This window comes from Herpailurus yagouaroundi, unplaced genomic scaffold, assembly GCF_014898765.1.
Source record: "Herpailurus yagouaroundi ecotype Mexico unplaced genomic scaffold, PumYag 197, whole genome shotgun sequence".
NCBI classification, from domain to species: Eukaryota; Metazoa; Chordata; class Mammalia; order Carnivora; family Felidae; genus Herpailurus; species Herpailurus yagouaroundi.
The window spans coordinates 3,251,131-3,264,375 of NW_024412428.1; the positions used below are offsets into that span (position 1 = coordinate 3,251,131).

Sequence of the window (13,245 nt, forward strand, 5' to 3'; positions counted from 1 at the left end):
GAATGCTAATGAAGAGAATATCCTGTAATTAATAAACCCACCTCTCACTCACTTCTTGAAGTGTTACTTGTTTAAAAAAGAACAAAAGCCCAATTTTTACCAGTACTGGAAGACGGAAAGAACATTAGCTTAGGAGCCAGACTAGATAAGAATCTTGGTTTTAATTAGGATTATGTTCATCCGTGATTTTCTGATGGTGCACACGCACACAGTACTGTTTGCAAGTCTGTGTGTGTGTGTGTGTGTGTGTGTGTGTGTGTGTTTCAATATAATTTATTGTCAAGTCAGCTGACATACAATGTATACAGTGTGCTCTTGGCTTTGGGAGTAGATTCCCATGATTCATCGCTTACAAACAGCGCCCGGTGCTCATCCCAACAAGTGCCCTCCTCACCCACTTTCCCCTCTCCCCCACCCCCCATCAAACCTCAGTTTGTCTTTTGTATTTAAGGGTCTCCTGTGGTTTGCCTCCCTCTCCATTTGAAACTATTTTTTCCCCTTCCCCTCCCCCATGGTCTTCATTAAGTCTCTCAAATTCCGCATATGAGTGAAAACATATGATCTCTGTCTTTTTTGCCTGCCTTATTTCACTTATCATAATACCCTCCGGTTCCATCCATGTTGTTACACATGGCGAGATCTCATGCTTTCTCCTTGCCAGGTAGTATTCCATTGTCTATATAAACCTCTTTTTAAATTTTAATATTTATTATTTTTGAGAGAGAGACAGAGAGCAAGCAGGGGAAGGGCAGAGAGAGAATAGACACAGAATCCGAAGCAGGCTCCAGGCTCCGAGCCGTCAGCACAGAGCCCGACGCGGGATGAGATCATGACCTGAGCCAAAGTTGGACGCTCAACCGACTGAGCCACCCAGGGACCCCAAAACCACATCTTCTTTATCCATTCATCAGTTGGTGGACATTTGGGCTCTTTCCATAATTTGGCTATTGTTGATAGTGCTGCTGTGAACACTGGGGCGCATGTGCCCCTATGGATCAGCACTGCTGTGTCCTTTGCATAAATTCCTAGTAGTGCAATTGCTGGGTCGTAGGGTAGTTCTATTTTCAGTTGTTTGCTATTATTTATGATACTTAAATGCTTGGTTTAAATGTGGCACAAAATTACGAAATCCTTGGGCCAAAGTGTTTTTTACTTTATTCTGTGTTGAGCACAAAATGAATGTCATCCCGTTAAACTTCTCGCTGTAAAAATATGGGGAAAGTCACACTCAGACAATATTATCATTCCATGGGTCAAATATGGGTCTGAGCATGGACGATGTGGTTGATACTAGTACAAAGAGCAGGGGGTTAAAACCATCACTGAAACAAAGGTCTGTGTGGTCAGTAGTCACCTTTGCGATAGAGCCATAATGCTTGGACTGTATGTGACTGTCAGATGTTAAAGTCCGACCAATTTCAGACATTCTGTCTACAGAGTTTGAGATAACAGAATTTCAAGGATGACCATACTCAAAAAAAAAAATGAGACACAGAGAGGGGGACCATTTATCTACTGTGTCTTAATTAATAGGAGACTTTTCACCGTCCTCCTCCATAGCAATCTTTCTATGACAAAGTTCATTATTGCCATTCCATTAAGAACCCTTTAAAAGTGAACTTGAGTCTTTCTAATCTTTCTGTCTTGGCCCAGATTGAGTCCCACACGCTCCGAGAAATAGTCTCCAGTTTCTCTATTAATCATGCCTCGTTCTGAACTCTCAAAGTTGTCTGTACTACTGGTATATTTTTTTTACGTCAGAGAAACTTTCTGAGGGGCCAGTAGAGGTTTTTGTTCTGTTTTATTTTAATTCCCAGTATCACAGTGCCTTGTACGGAATTTAGGTACCCAGTAAATACTTGATGCTCCTAAAAAACGAGAAGAAATGAAAGATAATTTTCGCACATGTGTATGAAATTAGCAACGACCAAGAAAAAAACGGCACAAATTCAGTACTAGGTTGATTACACAAAATTACTATAGGATTTGCAGATGGGTGGATGGATGCAAAACTACGAATCAAAAATTTGCTCATCTATTATGTATTTTGTTCATAGACTCTGATACTGAGTGGACCATGACATTCGCTCACAAATTCTCAATTTCTTTGCAAACGCACTTGGATAAATAATGTGTGTCCTTAAAGTTGTTTCCCCAAATTCTCTGAGATGTCAGCATGGTGGTATAACATTGACTTCTCTTCGTATCCAAATGTCCAGGTGAGTGGTAGCAAAAGCATCTGATCTCTAGGACAGTTCCCAGCTGTGAGTTGTATAAAACAATATGGACTGATTGATTTGATGTAGACTCCTCCTGTTGGCCAGCCTGGTACTCTGACTTTAATCCCCAAATCTATACTGCTTGAATCACCTGGTCTGAGTATTCCCACACTACTGGTAATATATGGAGAAGCACATTCAGATATTCTGGAAATTTGGTTTTAATGCCAGGATAGTAGAAAACGATGATGATTATACTGATAAATAACTTTGTGTAGTGCTTTAGAACGTATAAAGCACTTTCAAGTGTATACAGCATTATAAACATATCCATATATAACGTCTCTGTATAATGCCACCTTTTCCAAATAGCAAATTAAGGAACTACCATTGAGAGTATTCCTGATATGAGCAGTTTTAACTAGATTTCTCTCCCCAAACACCCGGTTTTATGAACACCATTTATAGAATGATCTGTTTTTTGCTTTTGACAATTTTTATTACTTTTAATGTTTGTGAATTTTGTATGCAGTTTTGAAAGAAAGAAGACTTGAGAAAGAAACAAGAAATTACTCCTAACAGAACTATCTAAAAAAAATTTTTAGCATTTATTTATTTTTGAGAGACAGAGAGAGACAAAGCATGAGCGGGGCAAGGGCAGAGAGAGAGGGAGACACAGAATCCGAAGCAGGCTCCAGGCCCTGAGCTGTCAGCACAGAGCCCGACGCGGGGCTCGAACTCACGGACCGTGAGATCGTGACCTGAGCCGAAGTCGGATGTTCAACCAACTGAGCCACCTAGGTGCCCCCGATTTTTAAAAAAAACCTTTTAACATTTATTTATTTTTGAGATAGACAAAGCATGAGGGGAGAGAAACAGAGAGAGAGAGGGGGACCCTAACGGAACTATCTAGATATAGCTTGGTATATTTGCATAATGCTTCCTTTATCATATAATAGGCAGCTATGAATAGAATCTGCTTTAGAGCTATATGCTTCCTCCACCTGTTTATTGCTTCTTTTGACAATGTGTTAGGACCCAATTTTCATTATGATAAGCTTATTATTGTTTTCACATAGAGATAAGAGGGCAAAGTCATTCCTCCTTCCTTTTAACTTTCCAGGTGTCCTTAGCACTATGACCTGATTATTTTTGTCTTTGCAGTATATGGTGAATAATTTCAAACATAGAGCCTGAAAATACAAAATTCTCCATGAGGTTGTGTGTCATCTTTACAAAGTACCACGCTGATCTTTTCTCATGTTTACAGTAGTGTTATCTATGCTACTCAGTGAACACACCATCCAGTCATTCTTGGCTCTTTGATGTTCCTTCATTTTCTTCTTGTCTCTCAAACAGCTCTGCTCTTACAGTGGCTTCTCTCCTGTTTCCTTCCCTGGGTCGTTTTATTAACTCTATGAGGTAGAAAAGAAGCCAGTCTGTGTGTTTTTTCCCAATACCTTATCTATGCCACCACATACGAGGCACCGCTCCATAAACATAGGTGTTCCTTAACTTGAAGTGTCAGAAATTTAAAAATTGTCTGAGATCACCGGGTGAGAAAATAAGAATTAGAATTTGCATCCATTTCATTTCATTTGAAATCCGCCCTTTTTTCACTGCACCACACACATGGGCTATCGTAGATGGCGATAATAAAAAGAAATAGTTGACCAGCATACTTCCCCTAACATGATAGTGAATATTTACCCGAACCAGCAGCCAGAAACATACTTGATACTGAAGCCCTAGAGGCATTTCTCTTGAAGCCAAAAACAAGAGAAGTGTATTACTGTATGCTACCCTTTTATTTTTTGAAATATTGTCAGTACAGCAAGGCAATCTGTTAAATAAGGCATTGAAATAGTTAAACAGCAGATGATTTGAGGGAAAAGAATTACTTGCAAATAGTTACCATGTTGTCTTATAAAATCCAGAAGAATTAAATGCAAACCCCCGAAACAAATACGAAAGTTTGATATGTTGAGTAATAAAAAGAGGTACAAAATGTAGTGTCTAACACCCACTCATATTTTAGTCCAAACTAGTTAGAAAATGAACTAGAAGAATCACACTTCATATTGCAATAATTACGCAAATCCGCAAGACTCTCAATTTGCGGGAATATACTTTCCCGACAGTCCCGAAAGGAACCCTGAGTAAAAGGGTCTGAACAGCTGGATGAAAAGACTTCATATTAGCTTTATTCATGACAAAGAATAACAAGGGAAAGCTTGCTCTAGCAAATACCAAAACATCCCATGAAACTAGAACGATCTGGCGCCTGGGTGGCTCCGTCGGTTAAGCGTCTGACTTCCGCTCAGGTGATGATCTCGCAGCTCTGTGAGTTCGAGCCCCACGTCAGGCTCTCTGCTGTCAGCACAGAACCCGCTTCAGATCCTCTCTCTGTCCTTCGCCTGCTCGTGCTCTCGTTCTATCTCAAAAGTCAATAAACGTTAAAAAAAACCCCATCCAAATCATGTGGCTCGTAAACACCAAAAAGACCCATAGAACATAAAGAGATTTTAGAGACAGAATATAAATTAGTAAATTCAGTACAATTATAATCTCACTTTTCTGAAACTTATACTTAATTAAAATGTTTTTGAAATACAAGTAAGCTCCATAATTTTAATGTAATAATGTAAATAATGTAATAAATTAAAACATTAAAAATTATGTAACTTCTTTGTGATGTTAATAATTATAAATTGATAAACTGATAAGCTGATAAATAGAAAAACTGATAACTGATAAATATAAACTGATAAATGTATAAACTGATAAAAAATTAAAACTTGTTTGATGGGAAAGGGTGGTAAACGCAAATACATCCTACTAACTTCAAAATCATTGTCAGGCGGTAACCAATATTTTGTCATACACTGGGATAACTTTGCTGCTTAAAGGTAGAGCGTATCATACCTATTTGTCTTTGTTTCCTTGTGAAAGATTCTGTGCTGCCTCTATTGTACAAATATGCCAATACATTTGAATAATGTAAGTTGATGGGGGGAAGGTGCATTGCTTCGTGAGTCTATGGAAAACTTAGGGAAACTACCCTGCATTTAAGTTTTGTAGTGATATAGTGGGAAAATTATGAGCCAAAAGAATATGTATGTTGTACTGCCAGAGTATTTGTATATTGTATATTTTCCTTTATGGGTTTTTATTAGGTGGCATTTTGTAGTTTGGATCATTCCTTGGATTGCTTTTAATGTCAAAATGAAATTATCCATTTTTCATCAGAAGACAGTTTTACTAGCAAATAAGTTTTTTTCCAGGGGGTTTTTTCTTTTGTATAACTGTAATAATATTAAAGGGATTTTTCTTCTAGGAGAGGATATATTTTTAACTTGTTTTGGAAGTCAATAGAAGATATAATTCAGTTGAAATTAAATTTGCTTCTATAGCAAGTTGCTGGGAAACATCAATTTCATTAAATGAAGTATACCCAGAACTGGTTTCCATATATATTTCTAGAGACTCTCAAAGTTTTACTGTTGACGAGTCAGCTGATCAACTTGACCAAACTTTATCCTTTCTTATGCTGAGCCAAAATGAAAACTCATTATCCAGTCTTCTGCATGGTTTAGAAGAAATAAACATCAAAACTTCCTAAGATACAAAGCATTGAGAAATGAGTCTCTTTATGGGTATTTGAAAATAGACAAGACAATCACTGATTATTCTGAGACTATTCCCCAAGGCCATCTTTACACAAAATATGCTCACTTTAATTTCTCATTAAATTCCAGGAACCCCTTGCCCACAATATGAAAAATCAGGATCACGATAAAATTGAGAGAAAATTGTATACAAATCATACCACTGAAGAATAAATTTATGTCTGTCCTTGATCTGTTGCAGTGCTTTAGAATATAGTCAGATAAAAAAAAAACTGTAAACATTCATTCGTGAAATAATTCTTCCTGTTTCTAAGGGAAAAAAATCCTTATGAACTAGAAAAACTCACATTTATTTGATGCCTAAAGTTTTTACTAGCAGCCTAGCAAGGAAGAAAAGTTGCGTAGAGAACTCCCAGAAGTGATTGAAAAAACCCAAAAACCTGAGGTAAACAAATAATAGTTATGAGAATAATTAAAGGAGCCTCAGTTTGATTTTATATCACCTCTCAATTGTCGGCATGAAGTTTATGAAAGCACAACAAGGCTAAAAACTTTAAAATCACTACAACATCCCCCCAAATGCCAAATTCCTTGCTACACACCATGGGTCATCCTAAACGTGCGAATTCTGAAGTAATACCAATTATCAGCCTGTTCGTTTTTTAAATGTATGCTGAACAGCTAACGTAAGGTATCATGGATCTCGCGGTTGCAAAGGCCAATCAGTGAACCCATTGTTGGGTCCTGCTGCGTGTAGGGTGCTAGCCCCCACGATACAGGCCGGGTTTACAAAACTCTCAGTGCAGTAGAGGTCTAGATACATGTAACATAATGGGATAAGGTTTCTATGAGAGACAGGATCAAACTTTTGTAGAAATCCAGAAGAAGGAGTTATGGTGGCCTGAGGAGATCAGAAAAGCTTCAACAGGACTCCGATAGTTTGGGGATGCAATACAAGGATGAAGAAAGATTGTTGAGTGAGAAGTGTATTGTCACGAAGATGTAAGGTTCAAAGGAGAAGGGCAGGAGATAAACCTGTAGAAATAGGGACCACGTATAAGAGCCTTGTATGCCCATAGGTCACTTGTGTGGTATTGTGTACCCCAGTTTTTTTTTTTTTTAATTATTATTTTTTTTTTTTCAATGTCTATCCATTCCTGGGACAGAGAGAGACAGAGCATGAGCGGGCGAGGGGCAGAGAGAGAGGGAGACACAGAATCGGAAACAGGCTCCAGGCTCTGAGCCACCAGCCCAGAGCCCGACGCGGGGCTCGAACTCACTGACCGCAAGATCGTGACCTGGCTGAAGTCGGACGCTCAACCGACTGCGCCACCCAGGCGCCCCTGTGTACCCCAGTTTTTAAAGAGGGAGAGTAAACGTTAGGTTAGTGTTTTAAGAAATTATCTGGAGAACACCAAGGAGGGGTACTCACGTGTAAGAGGATGTGTGTGAGGGTTTAACATATATTCAGTATTTGCATGATGCCAAGGATGCAACTCTAAGAAACGCGGGCCTTTCACAAAAAAGCCTAGGAGGACGTTGTTGAGAAAAAGTGCCAAAGGAACAGTGAAACCAAAAGATAAACCAAACTGCCCGAAGCCTCAAGGGAAGGTGGAGTGCGAAGAATTATGGATTGGCCAACAGTCCCAAATGCTACAAGAATTTTCCAGTAGAATGAGAATTGAGAAGGGGCGTTGGATTTTTTAATAACAAGGTTATTGGGGAGAGCAATTTCAGTAGAACGGTGATGGTGGAAGCCACATTGTCATGGGCCAAAGACCGAGTGGGACTTGAGGCAGTGTGAATTGAATGTGGACTCTGACAGAATGTGACTCATGCGTTGTGGGTACATTCAGCTTTAATGGAAGCTGCCAGTGTTTAGGACGGACTGCGCCAACTCCCACCAGGATGTGAGAGTTCCAGAGCCTCCACATCCACTGCTTGCCACTGACTCTTGACATTTTCTATAATTTTTTCAGCTTTATTGAAGTAGAGTTGACAAAATTGAAAGAGATTTGAAGCGTACCACATGATGATATGATAGACACACACATTGCGAAAGGACTTCCCTCAGGGAGTTCACACATCCATCACTTCCCATATTTACCTTTTGTGTGTGAGGGAGAATAAGTTCTACTCTATTAGCAAATTTAAACTACCCAAAACAGTGGTATCAGCTATAGTCACCATGTTGTTACACAATAGATCCTGAGACTCCATTCAGGTCTTTTAACTGAATGCTTGTACCTTTTTACCAACCTTTTCCTACTTCTCCCCACCCCACCCCACCCCACCCCCAGCCCCTGGCAACCACTTTTCTATCTGTTTCCATGAATTTGATTTCCCCCCTCTTTAGATATCACATAAAGTTATACTATGCAGTATTTGTCTTTCTCTGTATGACCATTTCACCTGCATAAGACCCTCCGTGTTCATCCAGGTTGTCACAAAAGACAGGATTTCCCTCTTTTTTTAAGGCTAAATAATATTCCATTGTCATTGTATACCACATGAGAATAATGTATAATCTGCTGCTGTTGGGCTGAATGTTTATCTGGTCTAACGTACAGTTTAACCACCCTGTTTCCTTAGTGATTTTCTGTCTGAGTGATGTATCCATTGTTGAAAGTGGAATATTGAAGTTTCCTGCTATTACTGTATTACTCTCTATTTCTCCCTTCAGTTCTTATACTCAAATGTTGGGTGCATATTTTGTGGCGTTACATTCTCTTGATGAATTGACCCTCTTAGCATTCTATAATGACCTTCTTCATCTCTTGCTATAGTCCTTGGTTTATAGTCTGTTTTTTCTGATATAAGAAGAGCTACCCTTGATTCCTGTTGGTTTCCATTTTCATAGAATATCTTTTTCCATCACTTTCAGTCTATATGTGTCTGTAGAGATGAAATCAGTCTCTTATAGGCAGCATGTAGTTGACTCTTGTTTGGTGTTATTGTGTTATCTAGCCACCCTGTGTCTTTTGAGTGGAAAATTTAGTCCATTTACATTTCAAGTAATTTTTGGTAGGTATGAACTTATGACTGTCATTTTGTTGATTGTTTTCTGGTTGTTTTGTAATTCCTTGGTTGCCTTCTTCAAGTCTTGTTTCCTTCCTTTGTGATTTGATGATTTTTACATAGTGTTCTGCTTGTGTTCTTTTCCCTTTATCTTTTGTGAATCTACTATAGGTTTTGGCTTTGGTTACCATAAGGCTTACATAAAACGCTCCTAGTTATAACAGTCTATTATTTTTTTTAAGAAATAAAAGAGTTTTATTACAGCCCAAGTTAAAGACAGCTGCCTGGGATGCACAATCTTTACAAAGAAGAGAGTGCTCTAGGGAAGGAACATTGGGTACAGAGTTACAAATGTTTTTTACATCAAGAGTTACAAATCAACTTGATAAAGGACATCCAGAAAGTTACAGGTTTTATCTTATTTTTTTAAATTTTAATTCCAATACAGTTAACACACAGTGTTGTATTAGTTTCAGGTGTACAATATGGTGATTCAAAAATTCCATACATCCCCCAGTGTTTATCACAGAAGTGCACTCCTTAATCCCTATCATCTATTTCACCCATCTCAGAACCCACCTTCCCTCTAGTAACCATCAGTTTGTTCTCCATAGTCAAGAGAATGTTTCTTGGTTTGTGTGTGTGTGTGTCTCTCGCTGTTTTTACACTGGCTCATTGTTTTGGTTTTGAAATTCCACATATGAATGAAATCATATGGTATTTGTCTTTATCTGACTTATTTCACTTAGCATCATACTCTCTCACTCCATTTGTATTATTGCAAGTGGCAAGATTTCTCTATTTTTGTGGCTAAATAATATTCCATTGTATATACATACCACATCTCTTTTATCCATTCATCTATCGATGGACACTTGGGCTGCTTCCATAATTTGGCTATTGTAAATAATGCTGCTGTAAACATAGGGGTTCATGAATCACTTTGAATTAGTGCTTTTGCATTTTGGGGGTAAATACCCAGTAGTATGATTACTAGATCCTAGGGTAGTTCTATGTTTAATGTTTTAAGGAATCTCCATACCATTTTCCACAGTGGCTGCCCCAGTTTGCATTCAGCAAACTATCAGCAGTGAAAGTAAGTTCCTTTTTATCCACATCCTTACCAACACTTGTTGTTTCTTGTGTTTTTTATTTTAGCCACTCTGACAAGTGTAAGGTGGTATCTCATTATAGTTTTGATTTGTATTTCCTTCAAGGTGAGTGCTGTTGAGAGTCCTTTCATGTGTCTGTTGACCATCTGGACGTCTTCTTTGGAGAAATGTCTGTCCATATCTTCTGCCCTTTTTTAAGTTGGGTTATTTGTTTTTTGGGTGTTGAGTTGTATCAGTTCTTTATATATTTTGGATACTAACTCTTTATTGGATATGTCATTTGAAAATATCTTCTCCCATTCAGCAGGTTGCCTTTTAGTCTTGTTGATTGTTTCCCTCTCCATGCAGAAGTGGTTTTTTTTTTATTTAGGTGCAGTCCCAGTAGTTTATTTTTTACTTTATTTTCCTTGCCTTAGGAGACATATCTAGAAATGTTGCCGAGGCCAATGTCAGAAACATTACTGCTTGTGCTCTCTCTAGGATTTTTGTGGTTTCAGATCTCACATTTAGGTTGTTAATCCATTTTAAATTTATTTTTGTGTATGGTGGGAGAAGGTAGTCCAGTTTCATTGGAGTTTTCAGCCTTACACCCCATTCTCCAAAGAAAGGAGAGAGGCTGGAAATGATTGATCATGACTACCTAAGGAAGCCCTCCATAAATCCCAGTCATAAGGGATAAGGGGAGCTTCTAGATTAGCAAACATATCCACACCAGGAGAGTGATATACCCCAACTCCATGGAGACAAATCCAAAGGTCCCTGCACGTGGGATTTTCCCAGACCATGCCCTATATAGCTCTTCATCTGGCTGTATATCTGTGTCCTATACCATATTTTTTAATATACTGGTAATTAAAAGTGTTTCCTTGAGTTTTGTGACCTGTTTTAGCAATTTAATCAAACCCAAGGAGGGGACCATTGGAACCTCCAATAAAGAGCTGGTTGGTCAGAAGCACGGGTGATAACCGTGGCTTATGACTGGCATCTAAAAGCGGTTGGGTGGGACTGAGCCCTTAGCCTGTGGAATTTGGTGATGTCTCTGGGAAGATATGTCTGAATTGAATTGAATTCTTAGACACTCTGCTGGGATCTGAGGATTTATCGTTGTGGGGAAAACTTCCACACATTTATTTGGTGACCAGAAATGTCAGAAATGAAGTGTCTATGTGAGGAACAGGATCCTCAACAGGAAGAAAAGACATCATAGGGGAGAACTGAGTTTTTCCTACAGAGGAAGGAAAAAAAACCCAAGTGTTTCCTTACCATACCCAGCTGGCCTTTAGAAAATGTTGAATGGGGCAGTGCCGATCGGAGAAGGAAAGCAGAGGGTAATCTATTTCCTACAAGAAGGGAAAGTTATCAAAGGTAGTTATGTGAGACTAAATTAATGTAGTAAATTCAAAAGGATATGTAGGTTAATTAAACTTTAAGAGATGAAAGGAAATCAGAAAAGCCTGCAGAACTATCAAATATTTTGCAGTTTTTGACCTCCAGAATGAAGAAAGCCAACAACAATAGGAAATTGACCAGATGAATTTAGGGTTCCAGGGAAAGTTAACTAGATCGTGTTCTACTTGAGTTTGAGCTGTGAATGCTAAGCTTGCAACTAAGGAAATGATGATTAAGGGCCAGAGCAGCACCCCATCTGTGAGCTCCAGCTTTGGGAAGATGAAAAGTGGGGAAGGGTTTGTGCCACAGGTAAAGGTTAAAGTCACGGATGGGAAGAATTTGAGTCATGACACTGTTCTTGTTACATGGAAGGGGCTTTGCACTGAGAGTTCATTCACCCTTCTGGCGTTCTGTGTAAATTGCCTAAGGATTTAACCAAGGCATCATCCTGCAGGGACTGCTCTCCCTGCCCCCTGCTATTGCCCAGAAGTGTTGAGCCCACTCTGAACGAGTGGTGGGAGCAGAACAGAGTCAAAATCTGGCACTTGGTTGATTTTTGCCAAAACGATGAATGAGTCACGGCACAGTCACATTATGATTGACAGCAGCTGATGCACCAAAGGAAGGAAAGCCAGAGATGAGATGTCCCATACACATGAAACTGACAGTGTGGTGCAATGTAGGATCTAAGTGACATCGAGCTTTATCAGCTTAACTGATGTTTTTCTGGACACGGATCGTTTAACAGCTCAACAACCACGTGCTGAGCACTTTTGTGCATCAGATATTAAACGAAGAGTTGAGAATAGATGTGGTTCATCCCTACTCACAAGAAGTATCCTGGCTAATCTGTTGCTACAAAACATGTTAGTCTAAAAACAAATGGCTTAAAACAAAAGCTATTTTATCATAACTTTTGATTTTGTAAGTCAGAAAATGGGGCAGGGCTCAGCTAGGCAATTCTGCCCGCCACCACCCCCCATGTCAATTGAGGTCACTCAGATATAATTAGCTGGTATTAGGGCTGGTTTGGAGGGTTTGGGATGACTTCATTCACATATCTGGTGCCAGTGCAGGGATGGCTGGAAAGCTGGGCTCAGCTGAAACTGACAACTGGAGAGTCTGCCCTTGGTCTCTCCAGCATGTGATCTCAAGGTCCCTGGACTTCTTACATGGTAAGACTAGTCAGGACTTCTAAAGTATTCCAGTAGGCCTGAGCAGAAGCCTCAAGACTTCTTTTGATGTCATACCTGCTGGTAGCCCAGATTCATGGGCAGAAGATTATACTCTACCTCTCGGAGGAATAACCAATATTTTGTGCAGAAATAAACAGGCTCTTATATTAGTAATGATATAAGTGCTACTACAGAGCTATGCACAGGGTGCCGTGGACAGGGAGAACTGAAACGAAGGATTAGTAAGAATTAGCTGTGTAAATTAAAATAAGAAAGTTATTCGTCAACTCCATGAGCAAACACACGGATGCCGAAAGAGCGTGCTGCCACTCCTATGATACAAGGGAGTAGAAGTGAGGGAACCACAACGCCATCAGCAAGAGTCAGGAGAGACTGAGGGATCTAGAGCAAGTCTGTTCCACCTCAAGGGTCAAGAACGGACCTGGTGCCCAGAGCCTATGGCCACACGGCTCCAGACCCTCTCCTCATAAACAGGAGTCAGTGGGGGAGCAGCAGGCACTCCCCTCTTAATGCCCCTCCCCTTCCCGGATTTCCCTCCGCCATCGGCCTCCAATGCGCTGCAGATGAGGCCCAACTCCCTTTCATCCCCATCGATGTTGGTCACCATAGGAAACCCTCGCCTCCCCACTGCTTATCTCTTGCACTCAAAGGCTCTGAGGTTCTGCTCACGCATTATCCTCTC

General features: G+C 39.7%; 1 protein-coding gene across 3 annotated transcripts in view; it reads left to right on the forward strand.

The window, feature by feature from the left end:
- The window catches only part of SGCG (sarcoglycan gamma), a 104,137-nt gene that overhangs the window by 33,328 nt on the left and 57,564 nt on the right, over positions 1 to 13,245 (forward strand). Inside the window, exon 2 of one of the 3 annotated variants that reach the window (XM_040448021.1) lies at positions 2,058 to 2,219. The exons of the other annotated variants lie outside the window; for them this stretch is intronic. Within the exon in view, the coding sequence (XP_040303955.1) occupies positions 2,169 to 2,219 (51 nt within the window). The 5' untranslated portion in view covers positions 2,058 to 2,168. The remainder of the gene's footprint in view (positions 1 to 2,057; positions 2,220 to 13,245) is intronic. 3 annotated transcript variants of the gene reach the window in all.